At 35.6% G+C, this 21,423-nt stretch overlaps 1 protein-coding gene across 2 annotated transcripts; it reads right to left on the bottom strand.

The window, feature by feature from the left end:
- Positions 1–12: 12 nt before the first annotated feature.
- Positions 13–14,656, bottom strand: ddx55 (DEAD (Asp-Glu-Ala-Asp) box polypeptide 55). 2 transcript variants are annotated; one of them, XM_059357476.1, is made up of 15 exons: positions 14,527–14,656; positions 12,461–12,568; positions 12,324–12,374; positions 11,290–11,376; positions 11,110–11,201; positions 10,894–10,956; positions 9,926–10,075; positions 9,076–9,268; positions 7,385–7,467; positions 6,627–6,758; positions 6,460–6,552; positions 5,526–5,640; positions 3,245–3,413; positions 1,747–2,036; positions 13–177 (listed from the first exon to the last, which is right to left on the bottom strand). In XM_059357476.1, exons 2-15 carry the CDS (start codon positions 12,566–12,568, stop codon positions 13–15), a joined length of 1,791 nt encoding a protein of 596 aa, XP_059213459.1. In that variant the 5' UTR covers positions 14,527–14,656. The 2 variants fall into 2 exon arrangements, with proteins under 2 accessions (XP_059213459.1, XP_059213458.1); XM_059357475.1 differs by lacking the exon at positions 14,527–14,656 and having other exon boundaries at positions 12,461–12,667.
- Between the last annotated feature and the right edge of the window lie 6,767 nt (positions 14,657–21,423).

The following is a 21,423-nucleotide window of genomic DNA, read 5'->3' as shown; positions in this document are numbered from 1 at the left end:
CGATGGTTTGATTCACGCGTCCTCGTCTCCTCCGGAGGGAGCTTCTGTTTGGTGTTTGGGTCCGCTCGTTATCTGTTTCTCAAAGTCCTCCTCGCTGATCTGACCTTTCTTTAGCTTCTTCAGGAGGCGCGTGTCCTCCAAAAGCTCCTTCATGTCTTCGTCTTCGTCCTCAGAGACCTGCACACACAACAGTTTTTTCATTTTATTAATTCTTCTTTTCGTGTGTGTGTGTGTGATTAAAATCACATAAAGTTACCTGTGTGTGTGTATGAAGCATGTTTATGCATGTGTGAGGAGTGTGCGCACTTTAGTGCATGTGTGTGTGTGTGTATCTGTAACTGTAATCACATCAAAGATCAAAGGCAATCAACAGAATTAACTGCAGCTGTTAATGTTCCGAAAGAGTGACAGCAGCCAGATGTGGACAGACTGGAATTTCTGGCCTCGAACAGAAAGCTTTTTTGGCAAAACCATAATACCTATCATTGATCCGACTTCACTTTGAGCGTCCCGAGTTCTTCCTGAACGTCTACATATGATTTTTTTTAAGAAATATTAAAAAATAGTTTTGTTAGAGCGATCTAAAAAAAACTGTTCCATCTTCCTTTTTCAGAAATCTTCCTGCGTTTTTAATATGGGAGCCAATGAGGCTGTTGGTGGTTTTGGTGGCGCATCTTTGCGTCGTACGCCCAAACTATAACTCTGACAGCTTTACCAGAGGATTGTGAGGGAGAAGACAAATTTTCCTATGTTTCTACTTATAAATTATTTCTGTAGAGTGGAATTTGCGGCCTGGAGCGCAGTTTTCAAATTTATTTTTTGACAATTTCTTCTCTCCCTCTACACTCTGGCGATGATGTCACACACTGTGACACGAACATTCCGTGCAATACACACCCATTATAATCTCAGAATTTCTCCAAAAATGATCATGGTCATTGAAAAGGGATTGATAAAAAACTATATGATCTATTGAAACATGGATTAATACACCGATACACAAGACTTGTGTCTACTGTTTAAAGTTTAAATGGAGTCTCTAGGTGAAATTATGCCTGAGAAGTAGACGTTTAAAAATCTCCAATTATTGTTCTTTTTCGCTCATTTTTTGTTGGCCGTCCCATTAATTTCAATGCAAAATTTTGGGCAGTTTTTTACGTTGCGAAAAATTCGTATTCTGTAGAGAAAAGTAATAGCACACCGATCCCGATCAAACCGCACGTTTTGATATATAATTTGTCCTGCAACTCTTCAAGTTGTAGGACTAGTAGCGGGACGAAATTGCGTCCGCAAGAGGAATAAGAAGAAATCCACAGTATAACAGTAGTGCTCGGTGCGATTGCCCCGAGGCCCTAATAAGAACCAGTTAACTTAATATTCAATATGCATTTCCTTATATCATTTTGGTTCGGAAAAAAAAGGGAGTAGGCTGAAGTATAAAATACTTATCTAGGCCTCTCCCCTGATACTCAACACTTCAAAAATAAGAAATTGTATCTCTATATATAGCCACTTAATGTCAAATAAATATGTATTATTATTATTATTATCATTATTTATTTACTTATTTTCTTATTAGTCAACCATAGTATATCAAACAACTTAGATCTGAGAATTTCTATTACTCCCGCAAAGAAAACAAACAAATCAAAACACTGAAGGCAATGAAACATGAAAACTAGAAAGCTAGAAATAAAAGCAGCCCACTGAGAGTTTCTTTAAAAAACCATGTGAAATGAGAAATACCTCGTGCTTCCTCTTGGCCGTCCTCTTCCTCCTGCGCTCCTTCCTGGTCTTCTGCTTGGACCAGGCTTTGTTCTTCTCAAAGCTCCTTTTAACGAAGGGGATCCTTTCCTTGTCTTTGAGCTCAGCGAGCATCTTCTGCCGCTGCTTCTCTCGGTTCTTGTCCTTGTAGCGGATCGTCTCCGTGTCCACCGTCGTCCCCACGAAGTCCGGGAACGTTTTCCCTCTCAGCTCCGGCATCTTCGGCAGCCGGAGGAGCGCGAAGCCGCGAGCCAAAGAGGCAAAGTCCAGATCTGGAGAATAGAGAGATTAAGGTTTTGCAGCGTTTAGGTTGAAATTTAAGATAATTTTTTTTTACAGCTGCAAATAATAATTGGTTTAGGTTTTTAGGTTTTATTTTATTTGCACAGTTAGAATTACATAAAATTACAAAGATAACATAATGTAAAGTGCAGGGAGAGGCTTATTTAAAGCCTCCACCTAAAATGTCAGTTATTACAAAGTAACAAACTGATAATAGAAAAAACACATGTATAACATCAACAAGTTATAATGACAATAACAAAAACAATTAAAAACAAAAATGAACATGATAAAAAAGTGTATTTGTGTGTGAATTAGAATTTTAAAACAGCAGTTAAATGAGCTTTCAGACATCTTTTGAAGAATTTTACAGAGATGGAGTCCCTTTGCCAGATGGGAAAAGGTATTTATCCATAATTTAATCCCTAAATTGAACAATAAATTGATCTCTGCATGTCAGAAATCTTGGAGGATGAAGATCTAAAGATTGACGTGTTGAATAAGAGTGAATCTGAGAAATAAATTTAAAATAAGTCTTAAAGTGCTTTGGAAAGTTTTCATGATCTGAATATACCTTAAAAATAAAAACACATTTGAGAAATATTGATGTCATGAACAGTAAGTATTTGGAGTTTCTGAAAGAGGGCTACAGATGATTAGTCAACTGCTAAATTAATCGCCACCTTTTTTTAAATCATCTATTGATTTCAATGCAAAAAATTATACCAGCTTCTTAAATGTGATTTTTTTCTTCTGTTTTCTTGACAGCAAACTGAATATATTTGAGCTCAGGACAAAACAAGACGTTTGAAGATCATATTTATATTGACATTTTCTTTTTACTATGTTTTGACAATTTATAGACCAAGCAACTGACTGATTAATTAAGAGAATAAATATTAGTTGCGGCTCTGCTATGAACGCAATTTAAGACCTATTTTACGTCCATACAAGCAAAAAAACATGAAGAATATGAAATTTGAAGTGTCTAATGCTAAAACTTAAATCCTTTGTTTTTCACCAAACATTTAAAAGTGAGACTGAAATTCATGCAACTTTATAAAAAGTAACTTAAAGTGCATTACTCAATCAATTTCTAAGACCTGTCACAATCGTAAAACACATTTTAAAAACAAACATTTTCCTGTTGGAGAACTGAATAGATTGCCATGGTAATATGTAAAATGTCTGGTTTTACCTTTGATCCTGAAGATGAGACTACACTCGTGTTTGGCGTAAGCCTGCACGAAGGACACGAAGGCCCTCATGCTTCTGTCGAACATCGCTCTGTCCGCCAGAGACATCGCCTGAACTTTAGGCAGAACATCCACCACGTCACTGGGGAGGGACATCTTCTGCAGCGGACACTGAGGAAAGGACAAATGCCAGACAAATATAATATCATTTTAGCTTTCAAAATCAGTTACCTCCCATAATACAACAGTAGAGAATCAGAGCCTCCATGGGGCCCGAAGCAGAATTAGATTTTGGGGCCCTCTATTTCTGCCAATTATGATTGTTGATCATTCACAGAACTATCCAATCCACTTTATTTATAGAGCACAATTTTGGCAAACACAAGGTTTCCAAAGTGCTGCACAAACTATAAATACATAAGCAATAGAACAGTAAGATGCAATAAGATAAAATAATGTAAAACCTGAAAATGTAAAATGTACTGCCCACACAAAATAAAATATGCATGAATACAATAAAAACAAAACAAAAAACAAAATCATAAAATCAACATAAAATTAACACACTACGTGGTGTTAAAAGCCAACGAGAAGAGGTGGGTTTTAAGAAGAGATTTAAAATGAGACAGTGAGGAGGCCTGTTTACATTATCATTTTGTCAGCCTGATATGTCTTTACAGATTCATGGGGGTGGCCCAGTAAATAACATAAATAATACCAGTTGCAATAATTATACAAATAATACCAATGAATAAATGATGTCCAGGGTATCACAAATGGTTTTTAATCTCAAAATGTAGCATATTCAACTAGAAGAGCGAGCTAGGGTTGATTTACACATCGTTCCAAGTGGTAAAACATTATATTAAAAAACCTATAATATATATATTTAAGTAAAAGTGGCATCGGTTTATTATTTTTGGCTTCAAAAAACTGCAACAGCAATGTGCAAAAATAAATTGTAATGCAAGAACAAAAATAAAGTGCAGCAACAAATAAAATCACTTAGAAATATCTATATATCTATATATATATATATATATATATATATCATATAACATCTTTACTTCTTGAATAAGTCAGCCAGCTCCGCTTGACTTTTTCCCCATTGACTAACTGTCTATAGTTATAGTGATAATGGTAACGACAGTGATAATGGTAACCATAGTGATAATGGTAACGACAGTGATAATGGTAACCATAGTGATAATGGTAACTATAGTGATAATGGTAACCATAGTGATAATGGTAACCATAGTGATAATGGTAACTGTCTATAGGTATAGTGATAATGGTAACTATAGTGATAATGGTAACCATAGTGATAATGGTAACTATAGTGATAATGGTAACCATAGTGATAATGGTAACTGTCTATAGGTATAGTGATAATGGTAACTATAGTGATAATGGTAACCATAGTGATAATGGTAACCATAGTGATAATGGTAACGACAGTGATAATGGTAACCATAGTGATAATGGTAACCATAGTGATAATGGTAACTATAGTGATAATGGTAACGATAGTGATAATGGTAACTATAGTGATAATGGTAACCATAGTGATAATGGTAACTATAGTGATAATGGTAACGACAGTGACAATGGTAACCATAGTGATAATGGTAACCATAGTGATAATGGTAACTATAGTGATAATGGTAACGATAGTGATAATGGTAACTATAGTGATAATGGTAACCATAGTGATAATGGTAACCATAGTGAAATGGTAACCATAGTGATAATGGTAAGAGTTGAATTTCTTTACAAAAATCTGACCAAAATTAAATCTAAATATAACTTTTTTCCCCAAAAAGTGCCCACAAATGTTACCAATTTTAGCGAAAAAAATGTTTGCTTCACATAATATATATATTTAACCAATTCCATTTTTTTTTCTTTCAACCTCTCCTGTCCTCTCCTCTCTGCTCTGTGTAAACAGATTTTCAGTGAATATTTGTCACATGACCGGAGCAGAATTTAATGTTTTTAACAGGACCTGGTTAGTGCAAACACTTTATTTTTGGACACGTTTTAAATGACACATGTAGAATAAAGTGATTCTGACAGAAATATCACTATTTTAAGATTAGATTGCATTATATTTCCTGACCTAAGAGTTTGTAACACAAAATTAATTGGAAAAATCTGAGAAATTCTGTTCTTACGCTTTCTGGCGATGATAAATGGTGTAATTTTGGAGGCTCAGAGGGTTAAAGTACTCACAGGGCGGCCATGAAAATGTATAGTTTAATTGAAAATGGCTAACCAACTTACTTTCTGATTGATGGATAAAAAGTCGACATATGTCGTCTCCATCGGCAGCAGGAAGACCAGCGCGCTGCCCTGATTACCAATACGAGCCGTACGTCCACAACGGTGCACAAACGCACTGAAACGGAAAAAAAAAATCATAAATACAGGTGCATTAATCAAACTATAATCATGTTAAGACTTGGTGCCAGTCACACAGTAAATTATTACTCAATTTATTGATATAGTTAACTTATAGCACCATTATAAGAAGAAAAAAAGGGCAACGCTTTATATTAAGGTCCTTGTAATAACCATTAATTAATATTGTCTTGTTTTGTATATTCAATTTACTGTAAAAGAAAGAGAAATTAAACAAATGTCTCACATTTGAGAAGATGAAAAAAGGCATAGATTTCACATATTTGCTTAAAAAAAATGATTATTTGGATCATCAAAATAGCTGTCAAATTAATTTTCTAATGATTAAACAAACAACTGATTTCGGCTCTTTCCAGAAGTTTTTTTCCCTAATGTTTGATTTATTTTCAGGACATTTAAAAGGTTAATTTAACCCCTATAACACTTTATATTAAGGTCCTTGTAATAACCATTAATTAACAAGTAATAAGGCCCTTGTAAGTCCTTACTAGATGCTTATAAACATTATTGTGTGTTTATAAGCTTATATAAGTGTTAATAATGGCATTACAAACACCCATGACCCACCCATTATGTCTTTGCCATGCCTTTATTAATCTTATTTTGTTTGCTTATTGATATTAAAATATACTTTATTGCTCATCTATTATAAGTTAATTATAAGTTAACTATGCTTTTACCAACTACCGGATCTAAAGCGAGAACAATGCCTTATTACTTGTTAATTAATGGTTATTAAGGACCTTATTATAAAGCGTTAAAAAAAAAATCAAATAACAATGACTTTGAGACTGACCTGGCGCTGCTGGGAGGATCGTACTGCAGCACCCAGTTCACATCTGGAATATCGATTCCTCTGGCCATAACATCTGTACACACCAAGATCCCACTGCAACATGATGCAAAGATTAGAAACAAGAACAAGTCACAGATTATGCAGTACTATCACACACAGACTCTGACCTCTTGAGAGCTCGGAAGTCTGCAAAGATCTTGTTGCGTTTGTTCTTCATCTTGCCGTGGATGCAGTGAACCGTCACCTTCTTCACCAGCGTCTCCAGAGCTCGACCATAGTACTCCACACAGGCACACGTACTGAGGACCAGAGCACAGAACATTACGTTACATTACATTACATTACATTACATGTCATTTAGCAGACGCTTTTGTCCAAAGCGACTTACAATAAGTGCATTCAACCTGAAGGTACTAGACATAGACCACAGGAATCAAGCAGATGTGTTGGTGAGTTATGAAGGACATGCGGTTATTTGTACAGAAAATATTATCGTGTACAGAAAAGAAATACAAAAAAAACTTGGTCACAAAAAAAAGGAATCTTAGTAAAAAAATAACTTTCACTTCAAGGTAATATAGGGAAGACACTGTACAGGCTAGGCACGTTATAACCCTGATTTAATTTCCTGCATAATGATTTTGGAATCTGGCAAAATTTCTGATTTGATTATGGCAAACATATTGTCAGCATCTTCCAGCCCTTTTCTAACCTTACTTTTCTTCCAGAGTAAAAATTGCATAAAATGACACTGACTTTTCTCTTTTATCACCAGTTTTTTGGATGATGTCATCTTCCGTTTCATTGGACAAAACAAACTGTTGACTCCTTGTTTGCATCACAATATTTTATCGTCTGTGCAGATTAAATAGTGCAGTGTGAGAGTTTACACACTGTCCAGGAGGAATAAAAAGGTTTAGCGTACCTGAAGAAGACGAGGTTCTTCTCATGCTTGTGTTGCCTCAGAAACGCCACCAAGTTGTTGAACTTGTTTTCGGATCTGCAAATCTAAAAAATGACAATATCAGAGTTTTCACGTCATAACAGTTAGATCTCCTGCAGCCGACTGATGTGGTGTCACATAATATGGTTTTTATTCTCAAAATGTAGCACATTCAACTAGAAGAGTGAGCTAGGGTTGATTTACACATCGTTCCAAATGGTAAAACATTATATTTAAAAAACTATTACATATATATATATTTAAGTAAAAGTGGCGTCTAGTTTATTACTTTTGGCTTCAAAAAACTGCAACATCAATGTGCAAAAATAAATTGTAGTGCAAGAACAATAAAGTGCAGCAACAAATAAAATCACTTGGAAATATCTATATATCTATATATATATATATCATATAACATCTTTACTTCTTGAATAAGTCAACCAGCTCCGCTTGACTTTTTCCCCATTGACTAACTGGCTATAGGTACAGTGATAATGGTAACCATAGTGATAATGGTAACTGTCTATAGGTATAGTGATAATGGTAACTATAGTGATAATGGTAACCATAGTGATAATGGTAACTGTCTATAGGTATAGTGATAATGGTAACTATAGTGATAATGGTAACCATAGTGATAATGGTAACCATAGTGATAATGGTAACTGTCTATAGGTATAGTGATAATGGTAACTATAGTGATAATGGTAACCATAGTGATAATGGTAACCATAGTGATAATGGTAACTGTCTATAGGTATAGTGATAATGGTAACTATAGTGATAATGGTAACCATAGTGATAATGGTAACCATAGTGATAATGGTAACTGGCTATAGGTACAGTGATAATGGTAACCATAGTGATAATGGTAACTGTCTATAGGTATAGTGATAATGGTAACCATAGTGATAATGGTAACCATAGTGATAATGGTAACCATGGTGATAATGGTAAATATAGTCATAATGGTAACTATAGTGATAATGGTAACTATAGTCAGGCCAGCTGACAGTCTTGCCTGGGCCCAGGACGAGATTATCTTAGATGGGCCCCCCCGCGCCCAGATCTCTCCTTTTCTCTTGTTGTTCCTCTCCTCTCCTCTTTCTTTATAAGTCATGACTAAATGTGCAGCTATTTACCCTGCAGATTATGAGTGTATATTTTGAAATAAGGGGCTAAGGGGCTTCCCATCTTTCAAGTATAATATCCCTGATTTACAAAAAGCTTTTTTGCAGATAGCCTATTTGTGCAATGAGCTTTATGAATCTATTTTATACTTAAAAATAAATTAGGGGGGGTTCTTGACCACTAGTTCAAGGACAATTAGGAAGAAAACAAATAAAAAGCTTTCAACTCAAATAAATATTACATCTTTTTTCCACAAATAGGCCTATTTCATTTTATTTTTTTAATCATTCCATAATTTAATGAGGGCCCAGTTCTGGGCCCCCCCCCTACCCTGGGCCCGGGACAGCAGACCCGTTTGTCCCCCCCTATCGGCGGGCGTGACTATAGTGATAATGGTAACCATAGTGATAATGGTAACTATAGTGATAATTGGTAACTGTCTATAGGTATAGTTATAATGGGTACAGTTATAATGGCAATGTCACGTCATAACAGTTGGATCTCCTGCAGCCGGTTGATCTGACTCAGTGTGTGGGACTCACGGTGTAGTAGTTGGAGAGTCTGGACGGTGTTTTCTGGATGGCGGCGGTGGCGGCCACGCCTTTCTCTTTGACGGTGATGCGTACGGGGTTCCTGAGTCCGGCCCGCACCAGCTTCTCCAGCTCCTGAGTCTGAGTGGCTGAAAACAGGCCGGTCCGCCGCTGCTTCGGCAGGTAGCCCAGGATGGTGTTCAGGCTGCACACAAACACACCACAGAAATTAAAAACGCCTACAAAAAAAGAATAATTCTGCTGAAGTGAAAAGAATAATTCTGCTGAAGTGAAAAGAATAATTCTGCTGAAGTGAAAAGAATAATTCTGCTGAACTGGAAACAAAAAAATCCTCCAGTTTATCAAACTTTAATGAATGATATAATGAAACATTTGCAGTTAGAAAAAATAAAATTCACCCTGAGAGGTAAGATAGATACCTTTTACACAATATGGCAGCCATTTATGGATTATTATACTAAATATAACCCAGTGAAAAATTAACAAATGTAAATTTTGGAGAACCTGACATCCTCCGAGTTGTATTATTAATATTTAAATCTATTTTATTTGTAAACCTTATTTTTGTTTTGATATTTAATTTGACTCCACCTAGTTTTTTTTTTGTTTTGTTTTGTTTTTGTTTTTTGTGGGTTATTTATTTCTTTTATTTTACTGCTTTTATTTTTCGACTATCATTCTGCTCTTTCGTGTTGATTTTAAGCATGAATGAACATGTACATTCTTTATTTTTGTATGTGAACGAAAGAAAAAAAAACCCAATAAAGAGAAGTTTGAAAAAAAAAAACGCCTACAAGAAGAAATGTTGTAGGACTCAAAGATGTCTGCTCTGACTCCTCACCTGGCCTCGAAGCCCATGTCCAGCAGTCTGTCGGCCTCGTCCAGGACCAGAACGTCCAGACTCTTGACGGAGCCGGCCAGGTCCAGACCGTCAGACTTCCTCCTGAACATGTCCTCCAGACGGCCCGGGGTCGCGATCACAATGTTTGCCCTGAAAGACACACAAATACAGTTGAAACTAGAAGTTTACATACACTATATAAAAAGACGCATATGCTTTTTTTCTCACTGTCTGACATGAAATCAAATCCTGATATCTTGGTTGATTTCTTTTGACTTTCCCATGATGTTACACAAAGAAGCAGTGTGTTTCAGGTGTGCCTTAAAATACATCCACAGGTGTGTCTCCAATTAACTCTAATGTTGTCAATGAACCAATCAGAAGCTTCCAAAGACATGACATCATCATCTGGGCTTTCCCAAATTGTTTCAAGGCATAATAATGTTAGTGTATGTAAACTTCTGACTTTGAAGAAAGTAATAAAAAATAGTCTAAAAAAATCCTTCTCTCATTATTCTGGCATTTAGTAAATAGAAATAATTTTGGTAATCCTAACGGACCTAAAACAGGAAAAGTGATTGTCTGATTTCATGTCAGACAGTGAGAAAAAAAAAGCATATGTGTCTTTTTATAGTGTATGTAAACTTCTGGTTTCAACTGTATTAACACTCATCCTGGTTTCTCAGTGATTTTAAACACTGGTTACGGCCCGTTTACACCAGGACACTTGCGGGTAAAAACGACAAAATATTTTATGTGAAGTGCCTTTCGTTTAGAGGGTGACGGCGTTTTTGGGGCTTAAAAACGCAAAAATCTGAAACCACCCTCCAAAGTGGAAAAGTTAAATACGGTCTGCCGTAGCAAAACTCTGCTCAGATCTGCTCACGTCACGTATGTGTTTACATCACATACATAGACATATCAACTCCTAAGAACTCTCCAATATGCACATTATATCAGGTAGCTACCCTTTATCCTTGAACTTCTCCACATCATCTATCGGGTTGGTTCCACCGATCAGTAAAATCTGCCTGGAAAACAAAAACATGAAGGATTATAATCAAAACAAAACACAAAAGATGAATTCCAGCACAATTGGAGAAAAAGGTTAAGAAGATATTGTCATTTCTAACATTTCCAGTAATTTGACAAACTGAACACCACGTCACAGTCTTTCTACTCACGTAAACTGTTGAAACTTCTGAATGAATTGTTCCATCACTTCGCTGATCTGAAGAGCCAGTTCTCTGGTGGGAGTGACCACCAAGGCTCCGACCTGCAGAGAACAGCTACACTGTCAACATCGACAGGATTTATATCCTCTACAGTGATTCTCAAAGCTCCAGGTTTGGTCTCCTCCTCACCTGCATCTTCTTCAGCTTCTCTTCTCTCTTCAGCAGCAGCTCAATAATCGGGATGACAAAAGCGAGCGTCTTTCCACTCCCGGTCACCTGCAACGACACAACATTCAGAGAGCTGAACAGGAAATTCAAAAACGGGGAAAAAAAGTATTTAGTCAGTTGATATAAAAAAAATGTACTAGCAGCAAAACATTTAACTCCTTAACTTTTCAAGAAAAAGTTAAGGAGTTTGAAATAGTACTTATATTTCATTGGGGAAATTTTAGGAATAATTTTTGGGCACATATTACTAATGTTTTCCCAACATTTAATTATTTCCCCAACACTTAACTGATATTTTTTGGGAACATTTTCCTAATATTTTACAAAATTTTCTTGCGTAAGTTTACTAATATTTTTTTTCCCAACATGTTACTATTAATTGTCTGTTTTAATTATATTATTTCTAGCATTTATTAGTTTTTGTTCTCAAAATTTTACTCATTTTCCAAACATATTTATATTTTTCCAAAATTTAATTCATTTCTTTCCAGCATTTAAGTTCATAGATTTTCCCCCGACATTTTCACATTATAGATTTTAATATAGATTTGATGCTTTTCTTTGTAACTGTATTTGACTGTTAATTGTATATTTATATTTTATATATACTGATATATTTGTATACATTTCCATTTTATATACAAAATTATTAAATTAATAAATACAAAAAATAATAAAGTTTCTTTAATAAGCTGGTAAAGGTGGAGTTTAATTGAACTTTAATTAATTTAATGACACGATATATACTCCTGGGTAGCTTAATCTATAATAATATATCTTAATTTATTAGCGGATTTATAATGTTTATTAAAATTATGAATCTCTAAAGAAAGTGATGTTGAAAAGAAAGTAAAATACTGGTTACCAAAATGTAATAAAGTATAATTATTTATTATTATTATTATTATTATTATTATTATTATTATTATTAATAATAATAATTAAATACTTAAGTAAAGTACAAGTAAGTTAAACATGTTCTTAGTGCTACTTACCGCCTCAGCAGCCACGTCTTTGTTACTCATGAACAGCGGGATACAAGCAGACTAAAAGAAACAACAATAATAAATCAGATTTAATTTAACTGAAGTGTTATTAGGAGAGTCAGGTTATTAAAGTGTTGTGTTGTTACCTGTACAGGTGTCATGTGTGTAAACTTCAGTTCATGGAGCGTTTGTAGAATCCCGTCGTTGAGTGTAACAGGTAAACTCTCCCAGGTTCCTTCTGTTGTGTTCTCCATCTTCAATTAAACACATTAAACTCAGTTTATTGCTAAAGCTGTTAGCTGTTAGCCGCCGCTCGGCTGACGCTCCACGTTTCTCCTGTTTCCGGTGCGCCGATGTTTACAAACCGGGTGGGAACCGAAGTCACGAAGAGTATGGTTCCGCGAATGACGCGGCCTTTGATTAAATCAAATTATTGGTAATTTCTTCTTTCGCTGTCATTATTATTCAACCTATTTTATACTTTTATTATTTATTTTTTTGTGATCAAATGTTTATTGGGATTTGACACACATACACGGCAAATCATAATAATAAATCAATGAAAACATGAAAATGAAATAAATATAATTGAAAATAACTCAACAAATAAATAATAAAATTACAAAAGGCAAGTAATTAAATACAGAGAATGTCACAAACGCAAAAGGAAAATAGTGCCATTGATGTGTATAGTTTTATTATTTTAACTTTTTATTATGTTTTATTTTCGTCCGGCTCTTTCTCTTTTTTTATCATTTGTTGCTTTTGCATTGTCTCAAAAATGAGCAAATAATGCAAATGGACTTGCCTTCCCTTCCTATTTATTTATTTTATTTTAAAAATGTTTTATATAATTTTGATCTTACTTTCCTGTAATAGATAGGCTATAACCATGGTAAAACATAAAGTTAATGCTTTAATACATGTATTTATTTATTGGCATTACTTTAGGTAATTATATTATTTTTATTTATTTATTTTTTTTTAACAATAACAAACGAGCCAGGGGTAAATCACACAAGAAAAAAGTATTTAAAATATTATAAAACATAGACATATTTAGTGTCTGGGTGGAATTTTTGTTAGTTTATTAAGAGAGTAGTTACAAATATTGCTCAACATCCATCAGGAAAACATAAAAACTAAAATGTTTTAATTTTTTTTTAATTTAATACATTTCATTATTTGCCAACATCATAATGAAATGTATTATTTATTACAGACCCTTCTGCCCTTAATGCAGTCACTTTGAAAACCACCCTAAAGTTAGTCTCTCGTCTTGATTCTTAAAAACAAACGAGTCATTATTTACTGGAATGTTGCAATAGGAAAACCCAATAAAAATAACAATATTTGATATGAATAACTTTTTTCAGGCTTTAAGAAATATTACCTTGTAACAGTTTAAGGCACCATTTGGTATTTTATTAAAAAATGTAATTAAATGTGCTTCAAGTATCAAAAAATAAAAGTACTCACTTTTCTTCATAAGTAGAAGTAGTAATACTACTGATATGTGAACTTGTAAGCAGCATTTTAATGGTCTTTGGTTGAGGACCAGTTCATTTTTCCCAATTTATAATTAGTAAATGGGTCATCTTTCACAATGCAATGTCCTTTATAAGTTGATAAGATATTTTAAATGTAAAATATTGTGAAAAGTGCATTTTACCTTGCAAGTCGTCAAATGCAGGAGTGTAAAAAGTATTTATTTCCTCTTTCTTAAATAAATAAAGAAATAGAAATAAAACATTGTCGGCAGGCAGAAGTTCTCTATTTCATTCTTCACCAGCAGCAGAGGAAATTTCCACTACACATGTGTCGTTCCCCTTTCGTCCTTTATATCAACTTAATATTTGAAAGGAAGTTCAACATGTAATTTGAAGGCCTGTCATGTTAACACATTTTTTAGGACGATATATTTTCCCAGAAACTATTGCGATAAACAATAGCATCGTTGAATCGATTATAACATTAGAGCATAATAAGTAGCCTACATCCTTTAACAGCAATGCATCTTTAAATCTCAAGAATATTAAACATTGGAATTGAAATGTGAGGGAAAAAAATAAAAAAAAATAAACTACAACCAAAACAAGTAAAATAGACTTTCAGGCTCTGTTAACAAAACATTGCTGTAAAGATCACCAGTACTGGCAGAGTAGAACCCAAAAGCATGACACTGAGACAGTAAGCAGGAAACTCTGTTTACCTAAATGTTCAAAACTGGGAGATCAGTCAAACAGGCAAACAAATCAGACAAGGCAGGTATCCAAAAATCCAATAAACAGGCAGGCAGGTTCAGAACAGGTAGCTCAGGCAAAACAGGGTACACTGGGAGGCTTGGTGAAAGCACAAGACCATCTGGCAGAGAACAAGTGGAAGTGGGCCAGTATAAATACAGAGGAACTAATGAGGGAATGGCCTGCAGATGAGGAGATGAGCAGGGAAACCAGGTGAAGGAATGAACTGATTGCCTGGCAAGTGGGAGTGGCAGGATCTGAAATTAAAGGGGAGTTAATGATATGGCATGAAAACAAAATTACCTGAATATAACTCACTGAGATACTCATTATGGTTTATATTATTTTATTATTAGAATAACATAAACAGCTGGAATGGCTGCTAGGGAAATATAGTTATAGAAAAAAGCTCAAAAAGTCACGCATATAAACGACAATATATTAAGTCCAGAAAAAAATATTATGTCCATTTTTCTATATCGAACAATAAGTCAGTATAATAATTATCGTGACAGGCCCATAGACTGTATAAAATAGGCCTAGTCATTTGTTAAGTTGTATTTGTTTGGAAATGTAATGAATAAAGTTAGAAAGCTGATCAAATTAAGACATTTTAAACAAGATATTGTCTTTTGTTTATCAAATGGGCTTGTCACTAGTTGTACCGTGCCCTGAAGAAAGCTTAAAACAAATAAAAGCTTAACCCACTTATTAAAGGCGTTTTAATGTTTGCAAAGCAGTATGCCATGATATGACTTATTGATTCAAAGCAAAGTCCTCTGTCTGTTTTTAGTCTCAAACTAAAGCTGCTGTTGTTTCTCTCTTTAACAGACATTTGTGCTACAGGACCTTTTCCAACTTTCTGGTTTGTGGCAGATATGTTATGGGAGGAAACATTTTTAGCAGAGGCCAATGGGGAAACACGGGAAGTTGCGTCAACACTGTTTAAACTCAGAGACTTCCCACAGTGAGTCAGACTTTCTCTCTGGTTTATCCGTCGACAAGGTAAGTCCTTTTTGGATTCTAATGCTCATTAAAGGATCATTTTGTCTTTTGGGTTGTGGTGTGGTGCAGCCTGCTGGTTTTCACGCTTTGTCAAATGAAAAGATTAAAAATAACAGCAAAACCTGACATCGGCACATGCTAAGTCAGTGATGTAACACTGACAGTGTAGCTGGAAGTTACTGGAAGAGATGAGACATGAGACCAGATGTTTGTGTGTCTTTTGCTTATCCTACAGTTAAAAAACTGCTCTAAAGTTGGCACTAAATACATACAAGACAGTCTAAACATTATTTGATCTTTTTCAGTGTGCAAAGGTGGAATGTAACTAAGAAAAAAAAGTTTAAATATGTATCAATTCAGGGTACTTGTCCTGTAGGCTACTTGCTAATTTCCTTTTTATGCAACGTCATACTTCTACTCCATCTCAGAGACAAATCTAAATCTGTCTGACAGCTTTAGCTACTTTCAGATTAAAATGTTGTTCTGATAAACTGAAGCATCAAGTGTTCCTTTATGGTGGTTGGAGGTTCTCACAGGACAGCGTCACTACAAACATGTGATAATCTTTAATAACAGACCTGCTACTTGCTACTAGCTGTATATGAAACTACCCAGAAGTAAGACTAAATTTAGCTCAAATTGAAATATCTGCAGCAGTAAAATGCAACATAAACATTAATGCAACAGTAATAATTATGTAGTAATAGTAAAAGCCCTACATTTACTTTATGTACATGCTGCTTACATAAATACACCAATAATGAAAATAATCCAATGATATATTTGGCATGGATAGGCTATAACAATCTTCTGCATTATAAGAACTTTTACTTTTTAATTTTGATACATTTGTATTTGTTTTAAATTCAGGACTTTTACTTACTTACTTTACACGTAAAATGCAACATACACTTTAAAGCAAGTCATTTTTACCCCAAAACATCACATTTTATGTAAAACACTGAGATAAACCATTCCACTGCTTAATGAGAAGGTTACTTTTTATATTTTATGTATTTTGCTGATAACATCATCAGCTATAATGGGTTGTAACAAGGTTAATTACTGTACTTAAGTACAATTTTGAGTTACCTGTACTTCACCAAAGTATTCTCATTTTTATTTAACTTTATACTTCTACTCCACTAAATTTTAGAGGCAATTATTACACTTTTTTTGCTCCACTACATTTGGCTTTCTGTTATGGTTACTTTTCAGGTTAAAACACTTTTTTATTTCATAGATTAAACAACATGACAGTATATTAAGTAGTTAAAAATCCCCCTACATTGAAAACAGTAACACAAAAAATGCTTACATAAGTACATCATTAATAATAATTATAATACAATAATATATTTGGAACATATACATATGCTATAACAAACGGGGCGATTCTGCATAACACAAACTGTAGGAGCTATTTCATTAATTTGATTATTATATCATTATTGGTTATTTTGTATTTATTTTTGTGTACACTAGGGGCACTAAGCGACAGACAGGTATTGAAAAAGGTAGCAAGTGGTAAGGACAGATAATGCCCCAGAACAGACAGTTTTTAATCAGAGCAAAGAGAGGCAGCATGAAAGGTTTGTTTGCTTTGAACTGGATATCAAATTAACCAAAACGTGGATCCTGCCTGGACAATGGACTTCTTTTTGCGTGAGTACATTCAGCTTGAACTGGTGCATCAGTGGCATTTTGTGCAAGTTTATATGGTGAAAGAACTTACTTACAAATAGCCACTACACAAACTTTTACTTTTTTTTTTATTTTTTTTTTTAAACATATGTTTATTGACATTTTGAGTAAGACATGAACAAACAATACGAACCCCACCCACCAAAGATCTCATCCATCAAGGTCCAAAAAAGAAAGAAAAAAAAAAAACTAAAACTAAAACTAAAACTAAAACAGGAAGACTAAATGAGCAAGTGGAAAATAATAAAAAATGAGGATACATAGAGCCATATAATCACACATACAATGCAATGCCATTAAGATAACAATAGCAGCTACAAAACAAAAAAAACAAAAACAGATGCAGACATCAGAGCAGCAGTACAGACAATTACAGGGCAATAAGATTCAAGGGTCAAGGGCACAGTGCAGATCTGCTCTTTCAAGAAAATGTAAAAAAAGGCCCCAGATTTTATAGAATTCACCAAGTCTATGTTTAATACTATAAGTTAACTTTTCCAAAGTCAGACATGATGATAATTCCTTCAGCCAGTGATTAATAGGGGGACATATAATATTTTTCCAATACAGAGCAATGAGACGTTTTGAATGGACAAGGCAGAGATTAATCAATTTGATTTCATGTGATTTCAAGGAGAGATTTTCAGGATAGAGGCCTAAAATACACAATTTAGGGGAGATAGGAATGGGTTTCAAACTTTTACTTTTAATACTACCGCTTATCCGCACTCTGGTCGGGGGGCTGGAGCCGATCCCAGCTGGTACTGGGCGAGAGGCGGGCTAGACCCTGGACAGGTCGGATCTGCATCTGCATCATTATCATTATTATTAGTTGGAGCCTTCTTCCAACACATAAACCTTTGTAAAATGAAGACAGATATCAGAGTGGTATAAATATTCTTATCTGACTTTTGGAAACAAAGCAAAAAAGGGTTTTGTCGTCTAATTCCTTTAACAGTGAAACTAATTTCCTCTTTCACCTGTCCAGTGAGCAGACATGTCGGATGTTCCCAAGATTCTCCTTGAAACTCTGAAAAGCTTGCTGCAAAAAGATCTTGATATGTTCAAGTGGTACCTCCCAAAGCACGTCTTGGATGGCTACGATCAAATTTCTGAGGCCGACCTGGAGCATGCAACCCGGCCCCAGACTGTGACTTTGATGACGAAAAACTACTGTGAAGAGATGGCGGTGAAGGTCACCGTTGAGATTCTGATGAAGATGAAGAACAGAAAAGCTGCAGACAAGTTAGAGAAAAAATATGCAGGTGCAGTGGATGTTTAATTTCACTTGTGAGTCAAAAATCCAGCTTCTTTCCTGTTTTAATGTGTCCATTTTGTTTGTGCTGATTCTCTGCATCTGTATCTTTTCACCTGCAGCGTTCAAAACAGCTGCAGCCTCCATCTCCTCCTCTGCCGTGGCACCTCCTGCTGCTCCTGTTCGTCCTGTTGCTCCTGCTGCTCCTGCTGCTCCTGCTGCAGCTCCAGCAGCTCCAACAATATCGGCTCAGGACGGAGCTGTGGTCTTCGCCCCGATATTCAACGGCAGCACCGTTGGAGCAGTGAATATAGACTTCCATAAATAATCTCAGCAAACACAAGCAGGATGGGATAACACACATTATATTTTTATGGTATAAGGGCATTATTGACATGTACACTAGTTGACCATGTCGATTACTGAGAGAAAGTGGAAAAAAGATAAGCTCCATGTCTCTAAAGAAGCTCTTCGTGAAAGCCTGTCCCTTTACCAGAGTGCTGTTAAAGCTGCTAAAATGGAATATTTCTCCAATATTGTCTCTTGTAATAGGCACAAGCCCCAAGTCCTTTTTAACATTTTTAAGTCTCTTGTAAATCCTTGTGTTAACTCTCCAGTTGGACCATCGCTCACCCTTTGTGAGAGTTTTCTCAAATTTTTTATTGCTAAAATCTCTGCTCTTAGGCCACCTGCCTTCTCTTCTGTAGGCCCCAGCTCTGATCTCACCGTTCCTCCTCTAAATGCTGTTTTTGATCACTTTGAACCTGTGTCCCTCCCCTCACTGGCCAGTGTGGTTCAGCATCTCCGACCCACAAACTGTCTCTTAGACAGCATCCCCTCTCGTCTTTTTAAAGAGGTATTCACTACGGTGGGCTCTGTCTTACTTTTATTTGTGAACTCCTCTCTCAGCACTGGTTGCGTTCCAGCTGCCCTCAAACATGCTCTTGTGCAGCCTCTGATCAAAAAGAAAAATCTAGATCTCTCTGTGCTGTCCAACTTCAGGCCTATTTCCAAACTGCCATTTTTATCCAAAATTTTAGAGAAAGTGGTTTTTATTCAAATCCAATCATTCTTAGTGGCCAATGATATATACGAAAAGTTTCAGTCTGGCTTTAAACCTTCACATAGTACTGAGACAGCACTGCTGAGAGTGTATAATGACCTGCTGATGACTGTTGACTCAGGAAACCCTGCTATGTTAGTGCTCCTTGATTTAACAGCTGCTTTTGACACTGTGGACCATGGGATCCTATTAGCTCGACTAGAGCAGTGTGTGGGCATAACAGGATCTGCTCTCTCATGGTTCCAGTCCTATTTAACTGATCGTAGCTTTTCTGTGCAGCTAGGTGAATTCACCTCATCCTCAGCCCCTCTCACTTCTGGAGTCCCCCAAGGCTCCATTCTTGGACCAATTCTGTTCCTACTGTATATGTTGCCACTAGGGTCAATTTTTAAAAAGTACAATCTTTCTTTTCATTGTTATGCTGATGATGTCCAGATTTATCTGCCTTTAACACCCAACAACCCCGTACAGTCATTGCTTCACTGTCTAAAAGATGTAAAATCCTGGATGACAACAAACTTTCTTAACCTAAACGAAAGCAAGACAGAAATCATAATGTTCGGTTGTGGTCCAGCAGATTTTCCAGCTGGCTTTCTGGGCCCGTTTACGACCAACATTCGCTCTTCAGTGAAAAATCTTGGGGTGACATTAGATGACAGGCTGAAACTCGACCATCAGGTTAGCTCGGTCATAAAAAACAGTTTTTATCATTTAAGGATTTTAACAAAAGTAAAAGGGTATCTGCCACGTCGAGATCTGGAGACAGTAATCCATGCTTTTATCAATACCAGACTGGATTACTGTAATTCATTGTATGTTGGCCTGGACCACTCACTGTTTCACCGCCTGCAGCTGGTTCAGAATGCAGCTGCCCGTCTCCTTACTGGCACACGCAAACGTGACCACATTACTCCCGTACTGGCTCCCGGTTGCTTTTAGAATAGATTTTAAAATGTTATTGTTTGTTTTTAAAGCTCTTAATGGACTAGCCCCTCAATATTTGACCGAGCTCCTTAAAATCCACGCCCCTGCCAGAACATTGAGATCCTCCAGTCAGCTGCTACTGGCCGCCCCTAAAACCAGACTAAAAACCCCTAAAACCAGACTAAAAACCCCTAAAACCAGACTAAAAACCCCTAAAACCAGACTAAAAACCCCTAAAACCAGACTCAAAACCAAAGGGGACCGTGCCTTTGTGGCAGCAGCCCCAAGGTTCTGGAATAACCTGCCCTGGCACATTCGATCTGCAGGATCTTTTAAAGTTTTTAAATCCTCCTTAAAAACACACTTTTTCTCCCTGGCTTTTAATCAAGTTTAAGTGGACATCTTGCAAAAACAAAATTTTATTTACATTTTTTATTTATTTTATTATATTTTTTATTTATTTTATTATATTGTTTCACTGTGTTTATGTATTTTAGTATTTTAGTTTTTACCGTATTTCCTGCAACTGTGATATCTGTACAGCACTTTGGTCAACCCAGGTTGTTTTAAATGTGCTTTATAAATAAAGTTTGACTTGACTTGACTTACTTGTTCCAAGTAACACGAAAACCTTTGCACATTCTACCACAACATGTGGAATTCACTTTAAATCTCCACATTTAGTATTATGAGCAATAAAGAGACTGGTCTCCTCTCAAAAACAACCCCATAGGTCGTTTGTTCAGGCAGAGTATGGTTCCGCGAATGACGCGGCCTTTGATTAATTCAAATTATTGGTCATTTCTTCTTTCACTGTCACTATTATTAAACCTATTTTATAGTTTTATTATTCTAACTTTTTATTATGTTTTATTTTCGTCCGGCTCTTTATCTTTTTTATAATTTGTTGCTTTT

This window comes from Centropristis striata, chromosome 19 (assembly GCF_030273125.1).
Source record: "Centropristis striata isolate RG_2023a ecotype Rhode Island chromosome 19, C.striata_1.0, whole genome shotgun sequence".
NCBI lineage: Eukaryota > Metazoa > Chordata > Actinopteri > Perciformes > Serranidae > Centropristis > Centropristis striata.
Note: the sequence above shows the minus strand (reverse complement) of the source record. Positions and strands in the feature narration are given on the sequence as shown.

Bases quoted from the DNA above. Each gene is read 5' to 3' on its own strand.
- ddx55 (XM_059357476.1), bottom strand. From the start codon at position 12,568: ATGGAGAACACAACAGAAGGAACCTGGGAGAGTTTACCTGTTACACTC. The intron at 11,377-12,323 runs GTAAGTAGCACT...GTGTCGTTGCAG, and splicing joins AAGACGTGGCTGCTGAGGCG to GTGACCGGGAGTGGAAAGAC. The intron at 3,414-5,525 runs GTAAGTTGGTTA...TCCTTTCCTCAG, and splicing joins TTTTATCCATCAATCAGAAA to TGTCCGCTGCAGAAGATGTC.